Raw genomic sequence first — 23,590 nt, forward strand, 5'->3', positions numbered from 1 at the left:
GTTTGCCCGCGCAAATTGTCAATGCACGCTGATTTGCGCACACAAATTTAGTTGCCTTATAATGAATCTGAGGGATATTGCACAACAGTAGATGCTATGTTTTATAAGTGACTACTTTTATGCATATATACATGGGGGAGATTCTATTAGTGCTTATTTGAGTGGTTGAGTTCTACACACCTCCTATATTCCCACTGCTGTGAGAAATTACAAAGAGCAGGTGGGGAGGGGGTCCCGAGGCTTTTTTTCTCTTGTAGTTAAAATCCTCTTTAGTTCCCTGCTTTGAGTTGTTTTGAAGTCTTGTATATAGGGGAGAATATTTTGCAAGCATTGATTCTGCCTCTTTCATCCTTTATTTTTTTTGAAGATTATTGAGTTCTACACACTGACATTGCTTACAAAATTATCCTCTGAGTAGCACAAACAAATCTAGATTTCTAGCTGTCTTATAGAAATAATAATCATGATATTTTTGGGCATAGTTGTCACATAGCTTAAGGTCAATTTGTATATTTTGGTTATTTCTAGAACCTGAGATCAACCACAATCAAATCCTGATCTTATGTTGCACAGTTCAAAGCGTAAAACGAGAGCCGTAACTGGACTTTTTTTTTTTTTTTTAACAACTCCCATTTGCATTAGAGTTTAAACAAATGACCATTCCCAGTGTGCTTGAAACAGTCCAGCTCATCTATAGTATCATAGTTGGGGGCATAAGGAAAGGCCCCCTCTCCGTTCTCTAATGGTAATGAAAATCACAATGATGCTCTCTTTCCTCTCCCACTTCCAGCAGTCCAGCAGAAAGACTCCGGCTCCTTTAAGAGAAGCACCGCCTTCTCCCTGAGATCAGGTTACCCTAAGAGGTCACGCGCTCTCTCCACGTACCTTGCTACTGTACCTTCCCAGGGGTCGCGCCCGCCTCCTCCGCGCTGGTACTGGCTACCTGCCGCGTCTCCGCTTTTCCATTGGTCGCGGTGCCTGCCCATCCGGGGATCAAGGCCTAGGCCGCGGCGCTTGCAGGTTAGTGTGCGCTGGGGCCTGTGTATGTGTATGTTAGTTACTGCGCTTTGGAGGAGGGGGGGTAAGTTGGCCGAAGATGACATGGTTGTCGCGGTGTAGTCGCGACAGGAAGTCCTGAGCCGCCGTCCCCGTCAGCCCGAAGAGGAGGGAGAATCGCGATAAAGCAGGGCCCGTGGAGCCTGGATCCTGGAGCCATGCTGATAGAGAATGTGGAAGCCCTGAAGTCCTGGCTGGCCAAGTTACTCGAGCCCATGTAAGTAAGTGTGGGCAGAGCCTGGGCCTCCCCTGCAGCCATCTCTGCCCAGGCTTAGAAACTTTAGCGCCTCAGTAGACGGTAAACATTTTCCCAGAACGAGGAGTGCGGGAGGTGTGTTCTCAAGGTTTTTGCTAACGGAGGAGGAGGATGAAACAGCCAAGGCCAGTGCTGGGCATAGGTCAGTGGGTTAAGATGGGTCCTGAGACCTTGGCAGATCTAGAGGGTTTTGCATAATGCTGGAGACGTGATTGTTCTGGTTCTGAAGTTGCTAAAATGTACTTTTCTCTCCTTAGGAGGGAGTGAGGAGGGTATAGTTGCATGGGGCCTGTCCCCGGATTTCTTAGCCACTGGCTGCTGCTTCTACTACTACATCACCCTTCCTGTTGCTTCTTGCTGCACAGAAAGCTCTTGAGTAATGTACAAAAGTTCTTAGGTCCCCATCACCACCTTGGAAAAATTGTTAACCTAAGTTACTGCACAGTTGTGCCCTTTAAGAGGCTATTGTTGAAGGGCTGTATAGCTAATAAGTAAATATAAATGTCCAGTGAAGTTTGTTTCTATGAAGATGTCACTAGAGCAAGATCTAGGGGTAGGTGACCTTTTTCATCCTTCTGTCCTATCAAAATGTTATTTTTCTCATTTTTAAAGAAAAACAAATTGTTGTCATATAAATAAGGGAAATTTATTGAGGCTCTGAAGCATACTTTGTAAAAGCATGCAGAATACAATTGACTTCCTTTAGGAAAAGTTTTAAAACATGCTTCTTCCAAAATATGTAACAGTTATTTAGCAGATTATGGAGTGGCTGTGCTTTTTCTGTGTCTCCGTATTGTTTTGTTTAAGATGTGCAAAACTAGTATAATGTCTTTAGACGAATTAAATAATAAATGTATGTGGCTCTTTGGAATCTAGTTTGCCATTCAAGCACTTCACTGAATGATCAGCATTTTGTCCCATGCTCTGAACTTTATATAATTTAGGGGCCCTTTTACTAAGCTGCGTTAGGCTCTAACACAGCAAAAAAATGGACTACCACAGGACGTGATACAATGCACTAGCCGCATGCTAAAATTTGTTTTTGAGGGGGCATGTCAGATAGAGAACGGGTGTTTCTGCGCTAACCAGTTAGCACACAAATAACACAGGAGCCCTTACTACCTATAAAATAGGAGGCGGTAAGTTCTGTGGTAATGTAAAAAAAAAAAGGCTGTTCATTAACAACATTAGCACATGGCCATTAATGTAACTACAAAAAAGGCATTTTTATGGTTGTGGTAAAAATGGCCTTGGTATGTGCAAAAGACATGTAATTAGATCATAAGCTCTGTCGAGCAGGGACTGTCTCTTCATGTTCAAGTGTACAGCACTGCATACGTCTAGTAGCACAATAGAAATGATAAGTAGTAGTAATTGAACACTAAGGCCTATTTTTACTGCTGCTTAGTAAAAGGACCCCTTAATTATTTTGTGGACATAAACATTGTGAATCTCATTCCATTCATTTTGATACCCCTTCTTGGTTGGTTCCTTGTGTTCTGGTTGACAGATCCAGAATTTTTCGTTATGTAAGATCCTTGTAGCAGAATTGGTGTAAAGCTACCTAATATATTCATAATACTTTTGGTTATTGGAGCAATTTCTTGTCTTGTTTTTGAGAGTGGTTTGGATTTTCATTGTGGGCAAAATGGGGAAAAATACAGTACCAAAAATATATGGTAGCATTAAAGGAAATTGTAATCGTGTTCACTAACTTATCCTGTTTCTAATTCTTATGCAAGCTTATATTGATTTTGTATGCTCTCTGATTTGTGTGCATTATTGTTAAATGCTTAGTTGTTCTCTGCGATGTTTGACTTTGTGGCTTGTTTTAGACACAAGAAGGTCACCTAAATCCATTATTTATTTGTTACATTTTATATCCCACATTTCCCCACCTATTTGTAGGCTCAATGTGGCTTACATAGTACTGGAGAGGTATTACAGACTCCGGTGTAAACAAATACAAAGTGATGTTGTGGTAAGATAAAGTTCATGTGGCACAGCCACATTAGGAAATCATACAACGGTAGAGTTGTGTTATGTCCATTTCGTTTTTAGTTTTGTTGTGTTGCAAAGATCAGGCTTGGATGGGTAGGGTATGCCTTTTTAAACAGGTTAGTTTTTAGTGTTTTCTGGAAGCTTAGGTGGTCGTTCGTAGTTTTCAAGGCTTTTGGTATTGCGTTCCACAGTTGTGTGCTTATGTAGGAAAAACTGGACACGTAAGTTGATTTGTATTTGAGTCCTTTGTAATGAGTCCATTCTAGAAGTGTGCATATAGGGCTCTTTTTACAAAGTGGTGCTACCGATTAGCGTGTAGTGAATGCGAAGAAGCCCATTCAATTCCCATGGGCTCTATTTTTCCTTACTCTACTTCAGTGGCGTAGCAAGGGGGGGGCGGGAGGGGCGGTCAGCTCGGGGGGGGGGGTGCTCCCTGCCAGCTCCCCCCCCCCCCCGGCGCATCGACACCCTCCTCCGTCCAACCAGCTCCCCCTACCTTTAAAAAAATATCGGAATGTGAAGCGAGGCACAGCGCCTCGCGCTTGCACGTAAAAGAAATGTGCAGCATCTCATTGGGCCTTGCAGAAATAGGAAGTTGCGTCAGCGGAGGGTGGGACAGACGGAGCGAGGGAAGGCTCGATGAGACGCTGCACATTTCTTTTACGTGGAGGCGCTGCGCATTGCTTCGGATTCCGATATTTTTTTAAAGGTAGGGAGCTGGTTGGACGGAAGTGGGTGGGCACTGGGTCGGGGGGGGGGGGGGTGATGCGCTGAGGGGGGGGGGGTGCAGCGGCGAACCGCCCCGCCCCGGGTGGCAGGCCCTCCTCGCTACGCCATTGCTCTACTTTGTTTAGCATGTAAGCCAGTCAGACATCCTTATTTGATGAACAGGATAGTACATTTATAAATAAACTTGAAACTTGGGCTTCTTCACATTCAGTGCACACTAATTGGTAGCATCACTTTTGTAAAAGGAGCCCATAGTGAGTGAATTTAATTCAGTCATATAAATGCAGTTGAACATTTTATATTGAGCTTGAAACAAACTTTAAAAATAGTATTTTCACCTGTTGTTATTCAGTTTGCTTGCGTTAAGATGATTGGCTTCCACTGTAATTTTGGTTCAATAATAATTTTAGGCTTTTTTTTTTACAAAGCCGCACTAGCGATTCTGACATGGCAAATGCGACAGACCCATTCAATTCCTATGAGCTTTATCACATTTGCTGCACAAGAATTACTAGCGTAACTTTGTAAAAGGAGCCCTGTTGGGCTTTATTTTCAGGGTGGGAGAGTGCTTCTGATTGTTCCATTTGGATATTCTGACATCGGCATGTGCTGGACCATTCCGCCTATGTGTGCTATTACATAAAGAGCAGTTTTGAAATGATTGAGACCCCCCCCCCCCTTTAGATGATTGATGATCTTTGAGATTTTACTGTTTGATTTGATTTTTTTATTCTATAAAACAGCTGTTCCCAAACTTTTTTTGGATCGCAGCACCTTTAATGTCTGAGCAATTTTTCATGGCAACCCCCCACCCCACGGCCACAGAGGTCTCCACCCCCATGCCCCCTTGTAATCCATTTTTTACCTTTTTTCTGGGAAGAGGAGGATGAAGAAGAGCCCAAACCTGAGCACAGGAGGGAGGCAACATAATGTCCTACAGCCCCGTCCTCTCTGACAGCTGAGTAGTGAGCAGCCAAGGTCACAGGGCGGGAGCAGGCCTCCAAACTTCATGCTGTCAGCATTGGCAGCAATGTGTAAGCGCTGCCTTCAGCCTGCCCTGAAAGCCTTGTTTGTACAGCCACTTCCTGTTCTTGTGTAGGCTGGATGCTATATAAAGAAGGCTTCAGGGGCAGGCCAGTGGCAGAGCTGGTGTTGGGGGGGCGGGACTGGTGGTTGGGAGGCGGGGCTAGTGCTGGGCAGACTTCTACAGTCTGTGCCGTGAGGATGGCAGATACTAATCAAGGTCAGGTATACACAAAAGGTAGCACATATGAGTTTATCTTGTTGGGCAGACTGGATGGACTGTGCAGGTCTTTTTTCTGCCGTCATCTACTTTGTTACCATGTTACATCACTGCTGGCAGCCTGCAGTGAGTGAGCAGTGGAGAGAGGCACTCAGCGTGTGAACTCCCAAATGTCCCGCGGCACACTGGGGTGCCACGGTGCACATTTTGGGAAACGCTGCTATAAAATATTTGTCTTTGTACTATATGCTTCAAGAGCAGTTCGTATTGTATTGGGCAGTAGTTCTTTATGTAAAATAGCCCGTGACATCAAAGACTAAAATAATTGTGCAAGTAAAGTGGTAGTTCTAATCCGTTCCAAAGCATTTTTGTACTGCAGAATCCTTGTGGTCCTAAGTGGTTTACAAAATAACAAACCGTACACAAGTATTGCCATACTGGGAAAGACCAAAGGTCCATCAAGCCCAGCATCCTGTTTCCAACAGTGGTCAATCCAGGTCACAAATACCTGGCAGATCTAAAAAAAAAGTACAAAACATTTTATACTGCTTATCCCAGAAATAGTGGATTTTTCCCTAGTCCATTTAATAATGGCCTATGGACTTTTCCTTTAGGAAGCCGTCCAGACCGTTTTTAAACTCCGCTAAGCTAACCACCTTTACCACATTCTCTGGCAATGAATTCCAGAGTTTAATTACACATTGAGTGAAGAAATATTTTCTTGGGTAGCCCACCATTCTGGGAGAAAGACTCGTGCCATAGGTTTGCAATATAAAACCTGCCTTGTAAACTGAAACTATCTCTAGAAAACTGATGTTCATGTAGCTAAATAACAAGTATCACATCCTGAGAAATGTCAGCAGTTTTATGAAGGCTTATTAATGGTTTGTGTAGGAAATTATTTTTTTTGACATAGTTAGTATTATTTTTCTCCTTTGTGCTCCTTGACTTTTGAAGCATGAAAAATCATAAGTACATAAGTATTGCCATACTGGGAAATACCAAAGACCATCGAGCCCAGCATCCTGTTTCCAACAGTGGCCAATCCAGGTCACAGATACCCGGCAAGATCCCAAAAATGTACAAAACATTTTATACTGCTTATCCCAGAAATAGTGGATTTTCCCCAAATCAACATTTTTTCCTCTGTTTAACTGTTATATTAAATGGTGATTGTTCCAGTTTTTCTTATTTAAAAAAATATTCCTTGTTCTTGAGCAGATTTGGACCATTTGAATTTTATTTTTTTCTTTCATTAATTTATATTCCACTTAAACACTAGGCAGGTTAAAAAAAAATCTCTGGGTTTTGATTTTGTCCTGATTGCAGTGTAACTTTTTTTTTCTCTATGATTTGCTTAAAGCAATACTTGTTCTGCTATAGCTGTGTGGCTTTTGTTATTTTTGACCTGCTTTTCTGCCCTGTTTAAGAGAGCGAGTTTTGTTTTCTGTAGCAGTTTGAGTGAAAGCATTATTCATAAATCAATAGTAACTGCATATGTCTTTTTCTCAGATGTGATGCGGATCCTTCAGCCTTGGCAAACTACGTAGTGGCATTGGTCAAGAAAGATAAGTCGGAGAAGGAGCTTAAGGCTTTTTGTGCTGACCAACTGGATGTCTTTTTACAAAAAGGTATTCTCATATTTTACTGCCTTGATTTTATAACCCAAACCTAGTTGGGGTGTAGGTACTCGTAGTAACTTTTATCCATCTTCATAATATCAAAAGAAGCATATTTGCCTCTAATGATCGTAGTTTGCAAACCCCCTGCATGCTTTGTACCCGAGCTGATTTTCTAAGGGAAACACATGCAGAAGTAGTAAGACATAGCCAGAGGGAGGGGTTAACCTGCATGACATGGCAGCTGCAGTCATACCCACCTTCCTGGGCAGAATAGATTGTCCATTTCAGCCTTTTTCTGCCATCATCCCCTATGTTATTGCCTGACTACCATATTCTCTCTAATAATTGCCCATGCTATTAGAAACACTGGGTTTTCTGAAGTCTAGAGTGTCCTATTATTGAAGGCACTTATATTTTTTAGGGAGCTTGAAATTGAATCCCTCAGATTTCCTCTAGGATCTTGTCCAAACCTTTTTTTAAACCCAGGTACACAAACCGCCACTAGTTCGGTTTAGTAAAAGAGGCCCTAAATGTTTGAAGCAAGGATGCAGAGTTGGAGTCAGAAGCAATTTTGGGTGAAGTCGGTAAAAATGTACTGACTGACTCCAGGTTCAAAATTATTAAAAAAAAAGATAAAATATGGTAAATGTATTATTTTGTACTTATCTCTCTATATAAAAGGCAAACCAACGTTCTATGAAGCCTCCAGCCGGAAGTGTGAAGGGGGCGAGATATCCGGTTTCCCTATGAGTGTCTGCCCCGCCCTCTCTGTAACACAGTCAGTGAAGGAAAACAGCAGAGCACGAAATCAAATCGCTGGCTCTGTAACAGTGAAGGACTCAGAGGGGGGAGGGGAGAGAGGCCAGAGGGCAGAGACACACACACTCCCACATGCACACAAAAGAAAACATTGCTAGCCCCCGTTTCATTTACATCAGAAACGGGGCTTTTTTACTAGTATGCATATATTTGTCCTGGATCTGAAGTTATATTTACCAGTCCTTAGATCCAGAACAAAAATGTTAAAGTCCGAGTCAAAGGGTTGTTGTACCAGCTCACCAGCCCTAATTTGAAGGCAAGATGGGTTTGAAAATTAGTATGTGCTCTTCAGGTTAGGTGTATCAGGAAAACTTTGTTTAGTATTTTATGTTAAGGTTAGCAGTTTTCCTCATTGAGCACTCTTTTTATTGCATAAGTTTTCACTTAGGGATAATTTCTTAACAAAATAGCTGAATGTTATGAAATCTTGTTAATGATATTGTATGTAATTCAAACCTATTGGACCAATCGGGTTCCATAAACAGTCTTTCACCGTTGAGCTTCTTGCTCATAGCTGATTCATTGCCATCTGAGCACAGTTCTTTAGCATCAGGTCTTCATCTCATCAAGCTGCTTGTTAGCTTGCACTGTTTGGGAAAAAATGCCAGCGGAGCCTTACTGAGTTTTTTGCCCCTCCCAGAATGGGATTGAGCTACATAGGAAGGCAGTATGAAAGAACTTGCTTGGCTTAACAACGGACTTTGCTTCTCAGTTCTGCCCATCAGGCTCTTTTTATGAGAGACATTTAGTAGAAAAATGTGTTTTTGTTTGTGTTTATTTGGGTTTTATGTTTGTTTTACATTTTCCTCTTTTAGTTTAAAGCTTACTCCAGTTCCTCGGGATTATTTACTAGCTTTCCATGACCTTTTGACTTTTTTTTTTGTTTTTTTTTGCTATGATATTTCTCAGTTTGTCTTTATGCAGTGACATCCTTAAAACCGCTATTGAAGGAGGCAATCAGGTTTAACTATCTTCAAACAATGATTCCAATGGGATGATATAGGGCATGTAACTTGCAAAATATCAGGGAATCTGTGCTGCAGAAGAACTTGCCACCTTTGTTCTGTTACAATTTCTTTTGAAGTATTTGAACCAGACAGGTTTAGTTGCGGGTAGATGGGCTTACGGGTGTTTATCTGCAGACATATTCCATTTAGCTTTGGAAAACATTATTTTATACAATTATGCTTCCCATTTTCAATGTATGAATTTTCCCTGCTCTAGTATGACTTTGAGGGCACTGTTCTGAAATCATTCTTTTTTTTATTTATAGAAACTACTGGTTTTGTAGATAAACTTTTTGAAAGTCTGTTTACAAAGAACTACCTTCCTGTCCCAGAAACAATTAAACAAGAAACAAAACCTACAGTTCAAGTAAAAGAAGAAATTAAAGATGTAGGGCCTGAAAAGCAGCATCTGTGTCCGCCAGCAGCAGGTTTGGTAAGGCAGCAGATTCTGTATTTCTTTGCTCAGATGTTCCAAGCTCATATTGAATGCTTACATGATTTAACATGGTATGAAATGGTATATCAGTAGCTCTTAGCTTTGGTCACATGATTTCAGAATCAGGCTTGTTAATGTTGCTGCTTCTTTCCAAATGAATGAATTGAATATTCTAATTTTACTCTAAGTCCGGAATTTGGGGGTCATCTTGTATCCTGCTTTATTACAACTGCAAATAAAACTGGTTGTCGAGACTGCTGTAAGCTGTATGCTGAGAGCATTCTTGACAGAATGATTTTGAAACTATTTTTCCAAGTGTCTGTATTGCCTGGCCTTGATTACTAGTGTGCTTTATTTAGATCTGTCTGCTTCAGTGTTGAAACCCCTGCAGACTGTGCAGAATGCTGGAACTTGTGTGCTAAGTGCAACTTAGGTTGACAGTTTTGTATGCGTTGCATCGACTCCTAGTTGAACAGTGAGTTAAGTTTAAATGTAATCTGTTTTTAATGATGTGTCCATAAGTTGCATTTGTACTGTTCTTAAAACTGATCAGTTCCACGTATGTTGTGATCAGAATGTTTTAGATGTCCCATCAGTTTGTGTACTATAGTTGACTGAAACACATGGTTTTTGTAGTCACAGGCCCTGTTTTATGGAACTCTGCCAGAAGACCTGTGAATTTAGACCAAAATCTCCATTTTTAAAGAAAAGTTGAAGACTCCCTTTTTGTACCCAGGCATTTGGTTAGTTATACCTTTGTTGATGAAGTGTGGGTTGCTGTTTTGTTGCCTATAATGTCTCCAGTGTTGTGATAGGAATTTTCTTAAATATGTCTTTGTCATGTTTTGTTTCTTAATTTTGCTTTATATATAGTCTATTCTCTCTCTCTTTTTTGCCGTTCTTCTACTTTTGGTTTTATGCATGTAAATCTCTACTCCACCTAGAGTGGTAGTGCAGGTAACAAATCTTTTCAATAAAAACGTCAAATTTTTACTGATGTTTTATCGTCATGGTTCATAATGGTTTTCATAGCTTTGAACTAAAACATTTTCACGTGCTTTTTTTTTTTTGTAATATCAGGAAATTGTGAATCTGATGAGTTTGTCAAATTCTGTCTTGATAGTCCCACCTTATCAACAATAGCCAAGGGTTGGTATTTTCTTCCTTATTGTCTCTGCTATAGCAGTCTAAACAAGTGGGTTGCATCCTTTTGCTGCCAGCAGATGGAGTTAGAGATACTGATTTTTTTCCCAGTGACTTCACTGATGCCTTCTGAAATTCTCCAATATTACTCTAAGGTTGTGAAGGCTAGTGCCTGCACATTTTCCAGCCATAGAGCTATTGTAAGTGTGGGTGCCTAAATGTGGCAGGGCCATGCATAACTTAAAGTATTCTGTAAGGTGGAGCTCCTCCCCTGTGTTCGCCCTCTTGCAAATACTGCATTGTAAGTTAAGCTGATAATTAACACTTCCTTGTCATCAAGCAGATGAAGCCATTACGTATGGGTTGTGTCCATCAACCAGCAGGGGGAGATAGCACTCAAATTTCACAGTGCCACATGGTCAGCTAGCTCCACTGCCTCTTCAGTATTCTCTATCTCCCCAAGCAGGGTGGTTGCAGCTTGATCAAGCTCCTTAAAAAATCTGCTTGGGGGGTGGCTCCTGGCTTGCCAGTTGTTAGCCGGGGTGTTAGAGGCTATAGCAGCTTCACTTTAAAGGCACATAGGTTAGCCCTTTCCCTGCCTTACCCATCCCCCCAGTGGATGTGAGCACATTAGTTTCACTTATCCCTGCTCTCTCCCACTCTATACTTGGTGGATGCAGGCACATTGGTTCGCCTTTCCTTGCCTTTCCCACTGTTCTGTACCTCCGGAGTTGATTTGATTGCCTCTTTTGCTGTTTTCTCTGCTTTCCTCACAGCGTAAAAAAAAAAAAAGCAAGAGGTTTTCTTCAGTTTCTACAGCATGACCGGAGCTTGTATACTCGGTTTAGTGAGGTAAGAGTGTTTTCTGACTCCTCCGGGGAGGGCCCGCGATCGGGACGTTTTTGGCGCGAAGCCACCATTTTGAATTTTCCGCCGTTTTTGGGCGATGGCTGCAGAGAGTGTTAAGCGCTGTTCCAAGTGTGGCAAGCGCAGATCAGCAGCGGGGCTCTGTAAAACATGCTGTTAAGGCGTAAGAGCCGGCCTGAGCATGGCGAGCGATGATTCTTCCCGCTCGGTTGAGCTGGCAGTGGGCGCCATTTTGAAAGCACCACATGGCGCGACCCCCGCTGAGGCGGAGGGTCTGGAGACCGGAAGGGGCCAAAGAGCTACTAGCCCCGGACTGGAACCGGGTGCCCAGGGCGAGTTTTTCTCCCCTGACTTTGTATTATTGCTTCATAATGCATATATGCTTAAAAGAGCTCAGCCACAGGGGTTTTCTATGGCCCCCCCTTACTGCCCCTCCGGTGGATGCAGGCCTGGGATTGCCCTCTGAGGCGTTTTTCCCTGATAGCTGGCCGCAAGAGAAGCGCAGAAGGGTAAATTCCCCTTCAGAGAGTGGCGCACCCCCCCCCCCCCCCCCCCCCCCCCCCCCCCCCCCCCCCCGTGGTCGGGATGTGGTGACTCTGAGGGGTCTGGCAGGCCCTCTTGGCCAGAGGAAACAGAGGAAGATGCAGAAGGGCCACTGGATCCAGATGATCCGTCCGCGGTGAGGAGCTGCCAGTGCTTATTTCAGATTGTGTCTTACTGGTCCTCTCTATTGAAGATCCTGGGAGTGCCGTGGCCTCCTCTGGAAATCCGAGGATGGCAAGTACCAAAAAGCCTGCTCGAGCCTTTCCTTTGCATGACTCCATCCAAGAGCTTATTTCAGCTCAATGGGCTGATCCCGAAGGACCTTTGAAAGTTTCTAGGGCTATGGGTCAATTATACCCTCTGAGTGAGGAGCTTTTGGCTCGCTTTGCAATGCCTAAGGTGGATGCCCTAGTCACAGCTGTGACAAAGAGAACTACCCTCCCGGTTGAAGGAGGTGTTGCCCTGAAGGACATGCAAGACCGTAGACTGGAATCAGCAATTAAACGGTCCTTTGAAATTGCTGGTCTTACTATTCGGGCGTCTGCATGCAGTTGTTATGCTGCTGGAGCCTGCCTGGCATGGTTGCAACAGGCAGTGGAACAGCCCGGTGATGGAGCGGAGCCCTTGTCTGAAGTGGCTCCGCGAATGGAGTCGGCCTTGCCCTTTTTGGCTGACGCCCTTTATGATATTGTCAGAGCTTCGGCTAAACAGATGGCTGTAGCAGTGGCGGCTCGCCGTCTTCTGTGGCTACGGCATTGGGCGGCGGACATGGCCTCTAAGCAAAGGTTGGTGAAGTTGCCCTTTCAAGGCCTTCTTCTGTTGGGTGAGGAGTTGGAGAAAATTGTGAAAGGCCTGGGAGATGCTAAACCCCAGCGCTTACCCGAGGATAGGCCGCGGCCTCCCTCCAAGGGTCAGGCGCTTCACTCCTCTTATAGACCTCGCTTCCGTGAAGCTAGAAGGTACCGCCCAGGGCATTCTGCTGGGTCCACTTCTCGTGGCCGGTTTTCAGCAGAGGAACTCCTTTCGCTCGGACAAACGTTCCGCAGCAGCAGGCTCAAGACCTGGAGTTCAAGGGCGACCCTCTCAATGAGGGTGCGCCAGCCCCCTCCTCAATTCCTGTTATAGGAGGATGTCTTTCCCTCTTTCTCGAGGAGTGGGCCAAGATTACCTCAGATCAGTGGGTCTTGGACCTGATCAGAGAAGGATACTGAATAGAATTCGATGCCCGTATAAGAGACGTGTTTGTGGAGTCCCGATGCAGTTCTTCTGCCAAACGGGCGGCGGTAGAGGAGACCTTACAAGGCTTGATTCACATTGGGGCGGTTTCCCCCGGTGCCTCCCGCCGATTTCGGCTGCGGCCGCTACTCCATTTACTTTGTGGTGCCGCGCGAAAAGGTGGGTCTTTTCGCCCTATTCTGGACTTAAAAGAATTAAATAAGTCCCTAAGAGTGCGGCATTTTCACATGGAAACCCTGCGCTCCGTCAATGCGGCGGTACAGCCAGGATTGTTTCTCACGTCTCTGGACCTGAAAGAAGCTTACTTGCACATTCCAATTTGGCCCCCGCACCAGAAGTTTCTGCGGTTTGCGGTGATGGGAAAACATTTCCAGTTTCGGGCCTTGCCTTTTGGCCTCGCCACAGCTCCTCGAACCTTTTCCAAAGTAATGGTGGTAGTAGCTGCTTTTCTCAGGCGAGAAGGTATCCGGGTTCACCCGTACCTAGACGACTGGCTCATCAGAGCGGACTCCGCAACAGAGAGCCATCAAGCTACAGCCAGAGTGGTCTCAGTACTGCAATCTCTGGGCTGGGTCGTCAATGTAGCCAAAAGTCACCTGACCCCCTCGCAATCTCTAGAATATTTGGGTGTACGGTTCGACACAGACTTGGGATATGTATTCCTACCCGAGTAAAGGCGGTGCAAGCTTCAGAATCAGGTCTGTCTACTCCTGAGGATGCCCCGCCCCTGAGCTTGGGACATTGTCCAGCTGTTGGGATCGATGACGGCCACCTTGGATTTGGTGCCCTGGGTGAGAGTGCACCTGAGACCTCTGCAGTATTCCTTGCTTCAACGATGGTCTCCAGTATCTCAGGATTATCAATGCAGACTCTCTTGGCTCCCTGCGGCCCGACTCAACATGGAGTGGTGGCTCTCAGACAGCATGCTGCGGCGAGGAATGCTGCTGGCGCTCCCCGATTGGTGCCTAGTGGTGACAGATGCCAGCCTGAAGGGCTGGGGCGCACATTGCAAGGGGAAGCATGCCCAGGGTCTTTGGACACCCGACGAGTTGGAGTGGTCCATCAATCGCCTAGAGTTGAAAGCAGTGTTTCAGGCACTTCTGGCCTTTCAAGTGACCCTGGAAGGATTGGCTGTCAGAGTGATGTCGGACAACACGACAACAGTGGCCTACATAAACCGACAAGGCGGCACTCAGTGCAGAGCGCTGGCCGTGCAGGCCGAACAGATTTGCCACTGGGCTGAGCTGCATCTACAGTTTCTGTCGGCAGCTCACATTGCAGGTTAGAGCAACGTGCAAGCCGATTATCTAAGCAGGCATCAAATTGATCCAGCGGAATGGGAACTGGCAGACAAAGTATTCCTGCAGATATGTGCCAAAAGGGGCAAGCCCGTAATGGATCTTATGGCGACAAGCTCAAATGCTAAAGTCCCGTGCTTTTCAGCAGACGGAGAGATCCTCGCTCAGCCAGGTTGGATACCTTGGCTCAACCCTGGCCTCTGGGCCTCTGGTATGTGTTCCTTGATAGGGCGTGTGCTCCTGCGGATTCGGCTTCACCCAGGAGAAGTGGTTCTCATCGCCCCGGATTGGCCCAGGGGGCCTTGGTATGCGGACCTCCGACAGATGCTAGTGGAGGCTCCCCTTCCTTTACCTCTGGTTCTGAACCTGTTGTCGCAGGGATCGGTGGCCATGGAGGACGCCTGCCGTTTTGGTCTTACGGCATGGCTATTGAGAGGGCGCAATTGAGAGGCAAAGGCTATTCCAATAATGTTATTTCCACTCTCCTGCAGGCCCGCAAGCGGTCCACTTCTGTGTCTTATGCCAGGATCTGGCGCCAGTTTGAGGCTTGGTGTGTTTCAAAAGCGATCACACCCATGCGGGCTCCTGTCTCGCCGATTCTGGACTTTTTGCAGGATGGTGTACAAAAAGGCTTGGCCTATAATTCCCTGCGGGTGCAAGTGGCAGCATTGGCTTCCCTTCATGGTAAGGTTGCAGGTGTGTCTTTAGCTGCTCATCCAGATGTGGCATGGTTTCTTAGAGGGGTGCTTCGGCTCCGTCCTCCCGTGCGGGCACCTTGTCCAGCTTGGAACCTGGGGCTAGTTTTGAAGGCTCTGCAGGGTTCTCCTTTTGAGCCACTACGGCGAGCTTCAGAGAAAGATTTGACACTAAAGGCCGTTTTTCTGGTGGCCATTACTTCGGCGAGACAGGTGTCAGAACTCCAGGCGCTGTCCTGTCGAGACCCATTTCTGCAATTTTCAGAGTCCGAGGTCACGGTTCGTACCGTGCCTTACTTCATGCCTAAGGTGGTTTCAGCGTTTCACCTAAACCAGCCTATTTTTCTACCCTCTTTTGTTAAGGAGGAGTTTCCAGAATCCTTTGGGCAGTTGCACCTGTTGGATGTGCGCAGGACTCTGTTGCAGTATCTGCGAGTTACTAATTCTTTCAGGACCTCTGATCATTTGTTTGTTTTACTATCAGGTTCTCGCAGAGGGTCTCCAGCGTCTAAAGCCACTATTGTCCGCTGGCTCAAAGAAGCTATCTTTTCAGCTTATCTGCTTGCCGGCCGGCCTCAGCCTGTAGCCTTTAAGGCACATTCTACAAGAGCGATTTCTTCCTCTTGGGCTGAAACTGGAGCACACTCTCTTTATGAGATTTGCAGTGCAGCAACATGGGCTTCGAAGCTCTCATTTGCCCGACATTACAGGCTGGATGTGGCTGCTAGGAGGGATGCGCGTTTTGGAGCACAAGTGCTAGCGTGTGGTGTGACTTGTTCCCACCCTATATAGGGATTGCTTTGATACATCCCATACGTAATGGCTTCATCTGCTTGATGACAAGGAAGGGAAAATTAGGTTCTTACCTTGGTAATTTTCTTTCCTTTAGTCATAGCAGATGAAGCCATGAGCCCTCCCTGTATGATTGTCTATATGATGTGAATCTGTTTCAGGTTCTGTTCTTGTTTCCTGAAGTTCTAATCCTTCCTTGGGAGAAAGTTGGAAAACAGTCTTCAGGATTCTTGTTCACTTATAGGAGGATGAGTTCATTCCTTTTAGTTCATGTGTAGGAGGTTGAGTTCATTCCCTCCAGGAGGATGTGTGTATTCCCTCCATAAATACAAAGAGGAGGACGAGTTTATTCCCTCCAGGAGGATGTGTTCATTCCCTCCTTTTCAGTTCATGCCCTTGTTATGGGGCCATCATTCGCTGTGAGGAAAGTTCATGTTATTCAGTTCATGTTATTCCCATTGCGGTTTGTTATTCTGCTTTGGAAGCTTCAAATACTGAAGAGGCAGTGGAGCTAGCTGACCATGTGGCACTGTGAAATTTGAGTGCTCTCTATCTCCCCCTGCTGGTTGATGGACACAACCCATACGTAATGGCTTCATCTGCTATGACTAAAGGAAAGAAAATTACCAAGGTAAGAACCTAATTTTCCCATACACATGCATTTTTATACATAGTCTTTTAAAATTGCACATCAGAGAAATTGACTTAACTCTTCCAAAGACCTTACACTCCCCGACTTTCTCTCTCCTGAGATTTGTCTATCCCCAGTTTAGTATCCTCATAGGGAAGTCGTCCCATCCCTTTTATTGTTTTTGTCGCCCTTCTCTGCACCTTTTCTAATTCCACTATATCTTTTTTTGACATATGGCGACCAGAATTGAACACAATATTCGAGGTGCCCAGGCAGGCCTTCAGAAAGGATTGGCATTGGGTTCTCAAAAAGTTCAGATTGTGGTTTTGGCCTGTTTCAGGGGTGGACTACAGAAGGCATTTCTTGCAGCTCACCTGGATATCGCAGCATCTCCTTCATATGCCATATCCAGAATGGAACCTTAATTTTGTCTTTTGAGCTCTGCAGAAACCTCCTTGATAGCTCTTGCAGTAAAGACAATGTTCTTTATGGCTGTTGCATCGGCATTTAGTGTTTTGGGACTTCAGGTTCTCTCTTGTTGGGATCCCTTTCTCTGTTTATCGGAGGTAGTGGTCTCCCTGCGCACAGTTCCTTCCTTTCTTCTGAAAGTGGTATCAGCATTTTATCTCAAGCAATTTGTGGAACTTCCATCCTTTCACAGAAGAAGCTCAGTATTCTTCCTTGAAGCTTCTCGATGTGTGTAAAGTGCTGATTAGCTATCTGGAAGTCACAAATTAGTTTTGCAAATTGGACAGACTGTTTACCTTTTGGTAAACGGAGGCTTGGCCTCATGGCTTCCAAGCCCACAATTGCTAGTCTACTTCAGCTATCTATCGCATCATTTTATTTGCAAGGAAGCAGGCTTGTTCTACGAGGCATACAGCAACATGTTGGAGAAAGATTACCTTACTGTATTTGGCAGATATTTGCAAGGCAGTGACATGGTCGATGCTGCATACTTTTGCAAAGCACTACACTACAGGGTAGACATTGGCTGTGTGCTCTAAAGCCAGTTTTGGGGCTTTCGGCCCTCAGGATGGGTAGAGTTTTATACATCCCACACATTCTGCAGTAGTGGGAATCTACCTAATGGAAGGACAAATTAAGTCTTACCTGATATCCATTAGTCCTTCCCACTATTCCAGAGGCTCATCCAAGGTTTCTAAGATGTTTAGTTGGTGTGAAGTAATGGGCCAGATAACGACAGTCGCCTTGCATGGTGCTTCCTCAATATTTCTTATTCGCTACAAGCTATCCAGAGATGAGAAAGACCTACACGTTTGCTTGCAAGGTTAGTGAGTTGGTTAAAGTTGTGTTTATTCTGAGTATTATGCTTACTGTTTGTTTATGTAAATACTGAGGAGCTGGAATGGATGCCAAGAGAGATATGTCTTGGCTCAATTTTCAGTTCTCTATCTCCACCTGCTGGTTGATGGACATAATTTTATTTCCATTAGTCCTTCCCACTATTCCTGAACATGTTGGGATAGTTATCAGGTAAGACCTAATTTCTCCTTGTCTGTAAATACTAATGGTCTACCCTTTTTTAAGGCAGAAGGTCTTATAATCTCATGACGCAACTCCTTATTAATATGTAAGGCAGGTGCTCAATGTTAGTAAGTTATGAATGTTTTCATTGTGAGTTTCTTGTGGAAATACTGTAATAAGTTGAACTCTAGAGTCTGTTTATACCAAGGTTAAACCCTTTCTAATTAACAGCAAAAAATATCAGTGGAGACGTAACATAGTAGTTAGAGCACTTGGCTGACAAGCAGGGAAAACCCAGTGTAAATCAGTTGCTGCTCCTTGTGATCCCAGTGAAGTCACTTAAGTCTCATTTGCTTTGGGTACAAACGTAGGTTGTAAGCCCTCTGAGGTCAGGGAGATGCCTAGTGTGCCTGACTGTGATTCACCTTGAGCTACTACTGAAAAAAGTCCAAATCCAAACAAACAGATGTTTGTTTTCAGAATTGTCGGCTTGCAAGTATTTATGTTCTGTTTGCTTGTGTTTCAGGAGCCTGTTGAAGAGCAACGGGACGGCAAGAAAAGGAAGTTTCCCAGTCCTCAGAGTAACTCTTCAGACCTAAATGAAAGAAGGTTAGCACTTTCATTTTTAATTCTGAAACTTTGGCTTCCTGCCTCCAGAGGATGCTAAACTCTTACACCCAGGCGCCTGTGTACTTTAAAATTAGGATAGCTAGATTTCCAGAGCCCTCTAAGCTATATACTGCACTTCCCTTTGCCTTTGCAGAAGATCAACTAAGCAGAATGCAGAGAGGAATAGTTTACATTACACAGAGACTACACAAAGCAACATCTGGCCAGCCGGGGATGGTAATGTTTCCACAGCACATCTGGTGATCTGTAACCCACTGAATGAGGGTTTATACACACTTATCTCTTCCAATCTGATTAGCATGTCCAAACCATGGGTTGCTTTTTTGAGCAACTGAAAGAATCTGTTTATGGTATCAAGAACTGTATTTCATTCAAAGACTAAATCAATAGCACTAAGTTTAGTAAGTTGTCATCTTAGCATGGCATAATTCTTAGCATATTGTAAGGCAGAACATCAGTTGATTTTCCAGCATGTTGACTTGCAGAATGTAATACAATCTCAGCTGATCCAAGCCTTTCAAGGGTGGGGCAGCTGACATTTGAAGAAATGTGCCTCTCTCTTTCTCTTAAAGTTTTTGTTCCATGGGAGCCTAATCATTGCTACTCATAAGGAGGCAGTGGACTTTCTAACCCAGGCCTCTTACAGCTGCTTTCCTGTCGCTGGATCAACATTAACTTCTGGGGCTGTCCTGTCCTGGACTTGTCTTTCCATATTCACAATCATCATCCTTTTTTTAGGACGCGTGACAGAAAGAGAGATGATGGCAAGTGGAGGGAGTATGACCGCTATCACGACAGGAACGATGTATACAGAGAGAAATACGATTGGCGGAGAGGCAAAAGCAAAAGTCCTGTAAAAAGCAAGCCTTTGAGTCGGAGTCGAAGCCGCAGTAGGGGGAGAAGCCGAGATCAGGATCCAAACAGAAACAGAGGTGAATAACTTAAATCTCATATATTGCATTTGTGTGAGGGTGAATGGTGAAGATCCATTTTGCTATGCCACTTTCTCTCTCTTCTGTCTCCCAACCCTCTCCAGCTTACTGACCTAATCTATTCATGTGATATAGATATCTTGGGATAAAGCAAGACTTCTTAAGACATCATCCTCCAGATTCTATATATGATGCGTGCAACTTAATTGAGTAATTAGCCCTTAACTAGCAATAATTGGGTGCTAACAACCAATCAGTTGGCTGCAATTAGGATTTGTGCATGCATCTGGCTGTACACTATTCTATAAGACTCAGCAACTTTTATAGCGCATATCTGAAAAGGAGGCGTGTTGGGGCGTTCTAAAAAGTTACATGCGGATTTATAGAATAGTGTGCCCAAGTTTGTCGCCAGCATTTACATCTGGAGGCATATTTTCAAAGCATTTAGCCTTCCAAAGTTCCATAGAAACCTATGGAACTTTGGAAGGCTAAGTGCTTTGAAAATATGCCTCCTGGTCTTACTAGCGTAAGTCTAGCGCATAAAGGTTCAGCGTGGAATCGGCATTAAGCGCGATTCTATAAAGTGTACACGCCCTTTATAGAATTATTCTTCGCACCGATGTTTCTGGGCGCAGAATTTTGAGCATTGTTTACTGAATGTAGTCCTAAAAGTGGGCAGCCGTTCAGTCATGCTATTTTAGCGCACGGTCTCATTGCATAAAATGAAACCTGTGCTAAAATAGCAGGACTTATGGTAAAATTGTGTCTTTAGAGTAGTCTGCGTTAATAACTCCCCCCCCCCCCCCCCCCCCCCCCAATATGCTGTTTTGTATGTAGTAGGTCATAATTTGTGGAAAAGGATGTGTGTGAGTACTTATTTTATAAATAGATTAATTTTGGCATATAAAGTTAAAAGTATTGTTTTAATGTGAAAATGCAGTAAGATATATCCTATATAATAATTTGCACCTCCAACGTTCCATGTCTGGCTGCCTGGGTTTGTAACATCTCCTGACGTCAGCCAGCCTCCAGCATTCCATTCCCCTTCACTGTCCCGCCCTCGCGCCAAGACGTAATGATGTCAGAGGGTGAGAGGGAAGGGAACGCTGGAGGCGAGCTGAAGTCGGGAGGGTTGTTACATATGGGACGGAAGCCAGCGCCAGCCAGCCAGAGAACGTTCAGGTACAAATCGAGGGGAGGGAGGAAGGGGAGGGCAGGGCCGAGGATAATTGATGGACATGGATGGGATGGGAGGACAGTAGAGGAGAGAATCGCGGGACATGGATGGGAGGGCAGGGAAGAGGAGAATCACTGGACATGGAGGGGGAAGAATTGCTGGATATGGAGGGAAGGGCAGGGGAGAGAGAAAAAAAAAGCTTACATGACAGCCTTCCTAGGGCCCATTTCATTGTTGAGGAAACGGGCATGGTTCCACTAGTTTTTATATAATTACACGTGTGTGCCCTATTATTAGTAACAAATATAGGTCATGTGGTTGTAAATTTAGAGGGGAAAAAATCTCCCCCCGGGCCCCCCAGTGGAATTTTGCTTTTGAACTGTTCAGGCTTTTTTTTATGCCATATTGCAATAACGGGAGAAACAGACCTTATAAATATTTCTGTAATTGCACTGTCAGACTTTGCTAGGTGTTAACATATTCAGGTAATAAATTAAATGATCCAGAATGAAAATTTGAAGGCATCTAGCTTAACGGTAATTAAGGGAATGATGTGTACAGTTGTGTAGTCAAGGGAGCCTAACCAAAAAAAAAATCCTTCTTCTCTAATTTATTCACAAGTGTATTTCCGTGGCTGCAGTTTGCCTCTGCTATTCTCATAGTAGTGAGGTTAATAAAATGTTATTGTTCAGAGATGCTTGCGATTCATCAGGAAGAGAGTTATCGCTGCTTGTTTCTTGGCACAATTTGAAATATTTAATTGTTGATTTGGAGAAAGATTCGGATGTTTTTGAGCTGCAATGGAACACTGGTACCCCACCTTCCGCTGGTCTTGCCTAAGGGTTGATCAAGTAACTGGAGTGTTTGGCTGGCCAAGTAAAGTATCTTCCATGCAGGGGATTAAAAAAAAAAATATATAATAATGCTTTGTGTATATCGCGTCTCTATAATGATCTCTTGTCATTTCTTTAGTTGTTTACTGAGGTAATAACTGTAAGAGAGGGTAGAGCTGTAAATACTAGATGGATGTTGTGATGCTGCTCTTGGTATCAGCTGAAAGAGTGTCTAAAATATCTGATCTGTTTCGGGGAGAGGGGGGATGGAGGAGGAGGGATTGAAGTCTGATACTACTGAGGCCTGCTCCTTTCTGATAAGTATTTTGAATTATTTTGCCCAATGAACTTAATTACAGTGCAGCTTGTTAACTGTTTTAGTTTTTCGTAATAATTTTCTGTGTGTGTCAGCAGATCACAGAGAGAGATCCAAATTCGAGTGTGAGAGGAGCGAGGTGGAGGTTTCATACATGCCAGTCTCCATGCCACCCAGTAATTCTGTTGAACAGTATTCCTCTGGTGGGCAGGCTATCCCCAGCACTGTGACTGTCATTGCACCTGCTCATGAGCCTGAGAACACTACGGAGAGCTGGTCTAATTACTATAACAACCATGGTGCTACCAATTCGTTTGTCAGAAAGCCACCACCAAAGAGACGATGTCGAGATTATGATGGTAAGAGTGATCAAGATTATGTTGATTGTGCATGTTTGTATTTTTGCCCCAGCTTCCCTTCCAGGTGAATTGCCCCCTCCCCACCCCCTCGATTTATGATTGCTTTGTGTTTGGGAAGGAGGGTAATTTTTGAAGCTGAGGTGCCATGGGCCTTCATAGCCACAAAGGTTGCTCCAAAATTAGCCTCATCTTTCTCCTTCCTCCCTCTACAACTAAGTAGCGAAAGTGATCGACTGGAACCCACAGAGGAATTTTGTATTTTTGCTTCCTGATTTCTACCTGTAGATGTCTCTGTTGTGCAATGACTGGAACTCTCTTCCCAGTTTAATAGCACCTTGGACAATGTTATGTGCCCAATATATCAAAACTATGCAAAAGTATATTTTTATTATTTTTAGCCTAATGGAATTTGGTAACATTATAGAAAAGGAGTCTATAATGAGTGGCTGGCTGGCTATCTCCAAAAATTTAAGTAAATGGGATGAAACTTTGCAGAATGAAAAAAAAAAAGCAGTATTTCAAAAATGGGCAAAATTGGACCAGGAGTTCCAATGCATTTCTATGGGAACAGATCCAGGGGCAAATTAAACTCTCTGAAAATTTAACGGCATGGGATTAAACTTGACATGTGGGAAAGACTGGTAAAGAAAAAACACCTCAAGTTTGAAAATGGGCCACATCAGACAAAAGGGTTCCAGAGAAATAGTCAGTTCATTTCTATGGGAAAAGCAATAAACTGGCAATGATGGCAAATCACAAAGAAAAATGACAGTTCATTGTTGGAAACTGCGGGGGAAACAAATTACAGAAGCCATGTTAGGGGTCTTTCCTATCCTTTTATAATTATGACATTCTTTTCTGCCTGTTTTTAATAATTAATTATAGATTTTATGTCAATCTGTTGTGCATTGCACTAAGGGCGTCTTTTACTAAGGCGCACTCACATTTTTGGGGCATGCTAAAATTGTGGGCACGCTAAACATTAGAAATGCCCATAGGAATGCATTGGTGTATCTAACGTTTAGTGCACCCACAATTTTAGCACACGCCAAAAACGTGAGTGCGCCTTGGTAAAAGAGCGGTATATTAAGCCATAAATGCTAATTGGCTTTGCCATTTGTTTGTTTTCCTCCCACAGAGAGAGGTTATTGTGTACTGGGGGACCTGTGCCAGTTTGATCATGGAAATGACCCTTTAGTAGTAGATGAAGTGTCTTTACCAAGCATCATTCCTTTCCCACCACCCCCTGGACTTCCACCCCCTAGCATTCTGATGCCCCCCTTGCCAGGGCCAGCTCACAATATGAGGATGCCAGTTCCACGGCCACATGGTCAGACACAGCCTCCTGGCGTTCTTCCTCTACCAAGTAAGTTAGAACTTTCCAGTTCCTTTTATTTTCAAAGCTGTTTTTTTAGAATGGCTGAGTCTGTTCTGAACATATGTAACAATTCTCTTTAGGACTTTCTCCCAGTTCCCTTCTT

The 23,590-nt window shown here is 44.2% G+C and overlaps 1 protein-coding gene across 2 annotated transcripts in view; it reads left to right on the forward strand.

The window, feature by feature from the left end:
• Positions 1-1,027: 1,027 nt before the first annotated feature.
• Positions 1,028-23,590, forward strand: part of RBM27 (RNA binding motif protein 27) — a 97,324-nt gene continuing 74,761 nt past the window's right edge. Inside the window, exons 1-7 of one of the 2 annotated variants that reach the window (XM_030211585.1) lie at positions 1,028-1,273; positions 6,798-6,916; positions 9,000-9,166; positions 18,389-18,471; positions 19,231-19,424; positions 21,846-22,109; positions 23,248-23,475. In XM_030211585.1, coding sequence (XP_030067445.1) covers positions 1,215-1,273; positions 6,798-6,916; positions 9,000-9,166; positions 18,389-18,471; positions 19,231-19,424; positions 21,846-22,109; positions 23,248-23,475 — 1,114 coding nt within the window. In that variant the 5' untranslated portion in view covers positions 1,028-1,214. The remainder of the gene's footprint in view (positions 1,274-6,797; positions 6,917-8,999; positions 9,167-18,388; positions 18,472-19,230; positions 19,425-21,845; positions 22,110-23,247; positions 23,476-23,590) is intronic. The other variant, XM_030211586.1, reaches the window with a different exon arrangement.

Source organism: Microcaecilia unicolor, chromosome 8 (assembly GCF_901765095.1).
Source record: "Microcaecilia unicolor chromosome 8, aMicUni1.1, whole genome shotgun sequence".
NCBI classification, from domain to species: domain Eukaryota; kingdom Metazoa; phylum Chordata; class Amphibia; order Gymnophiona; family Siphonopidae; genus Microcaecilia; species Microcaecilia unicolor.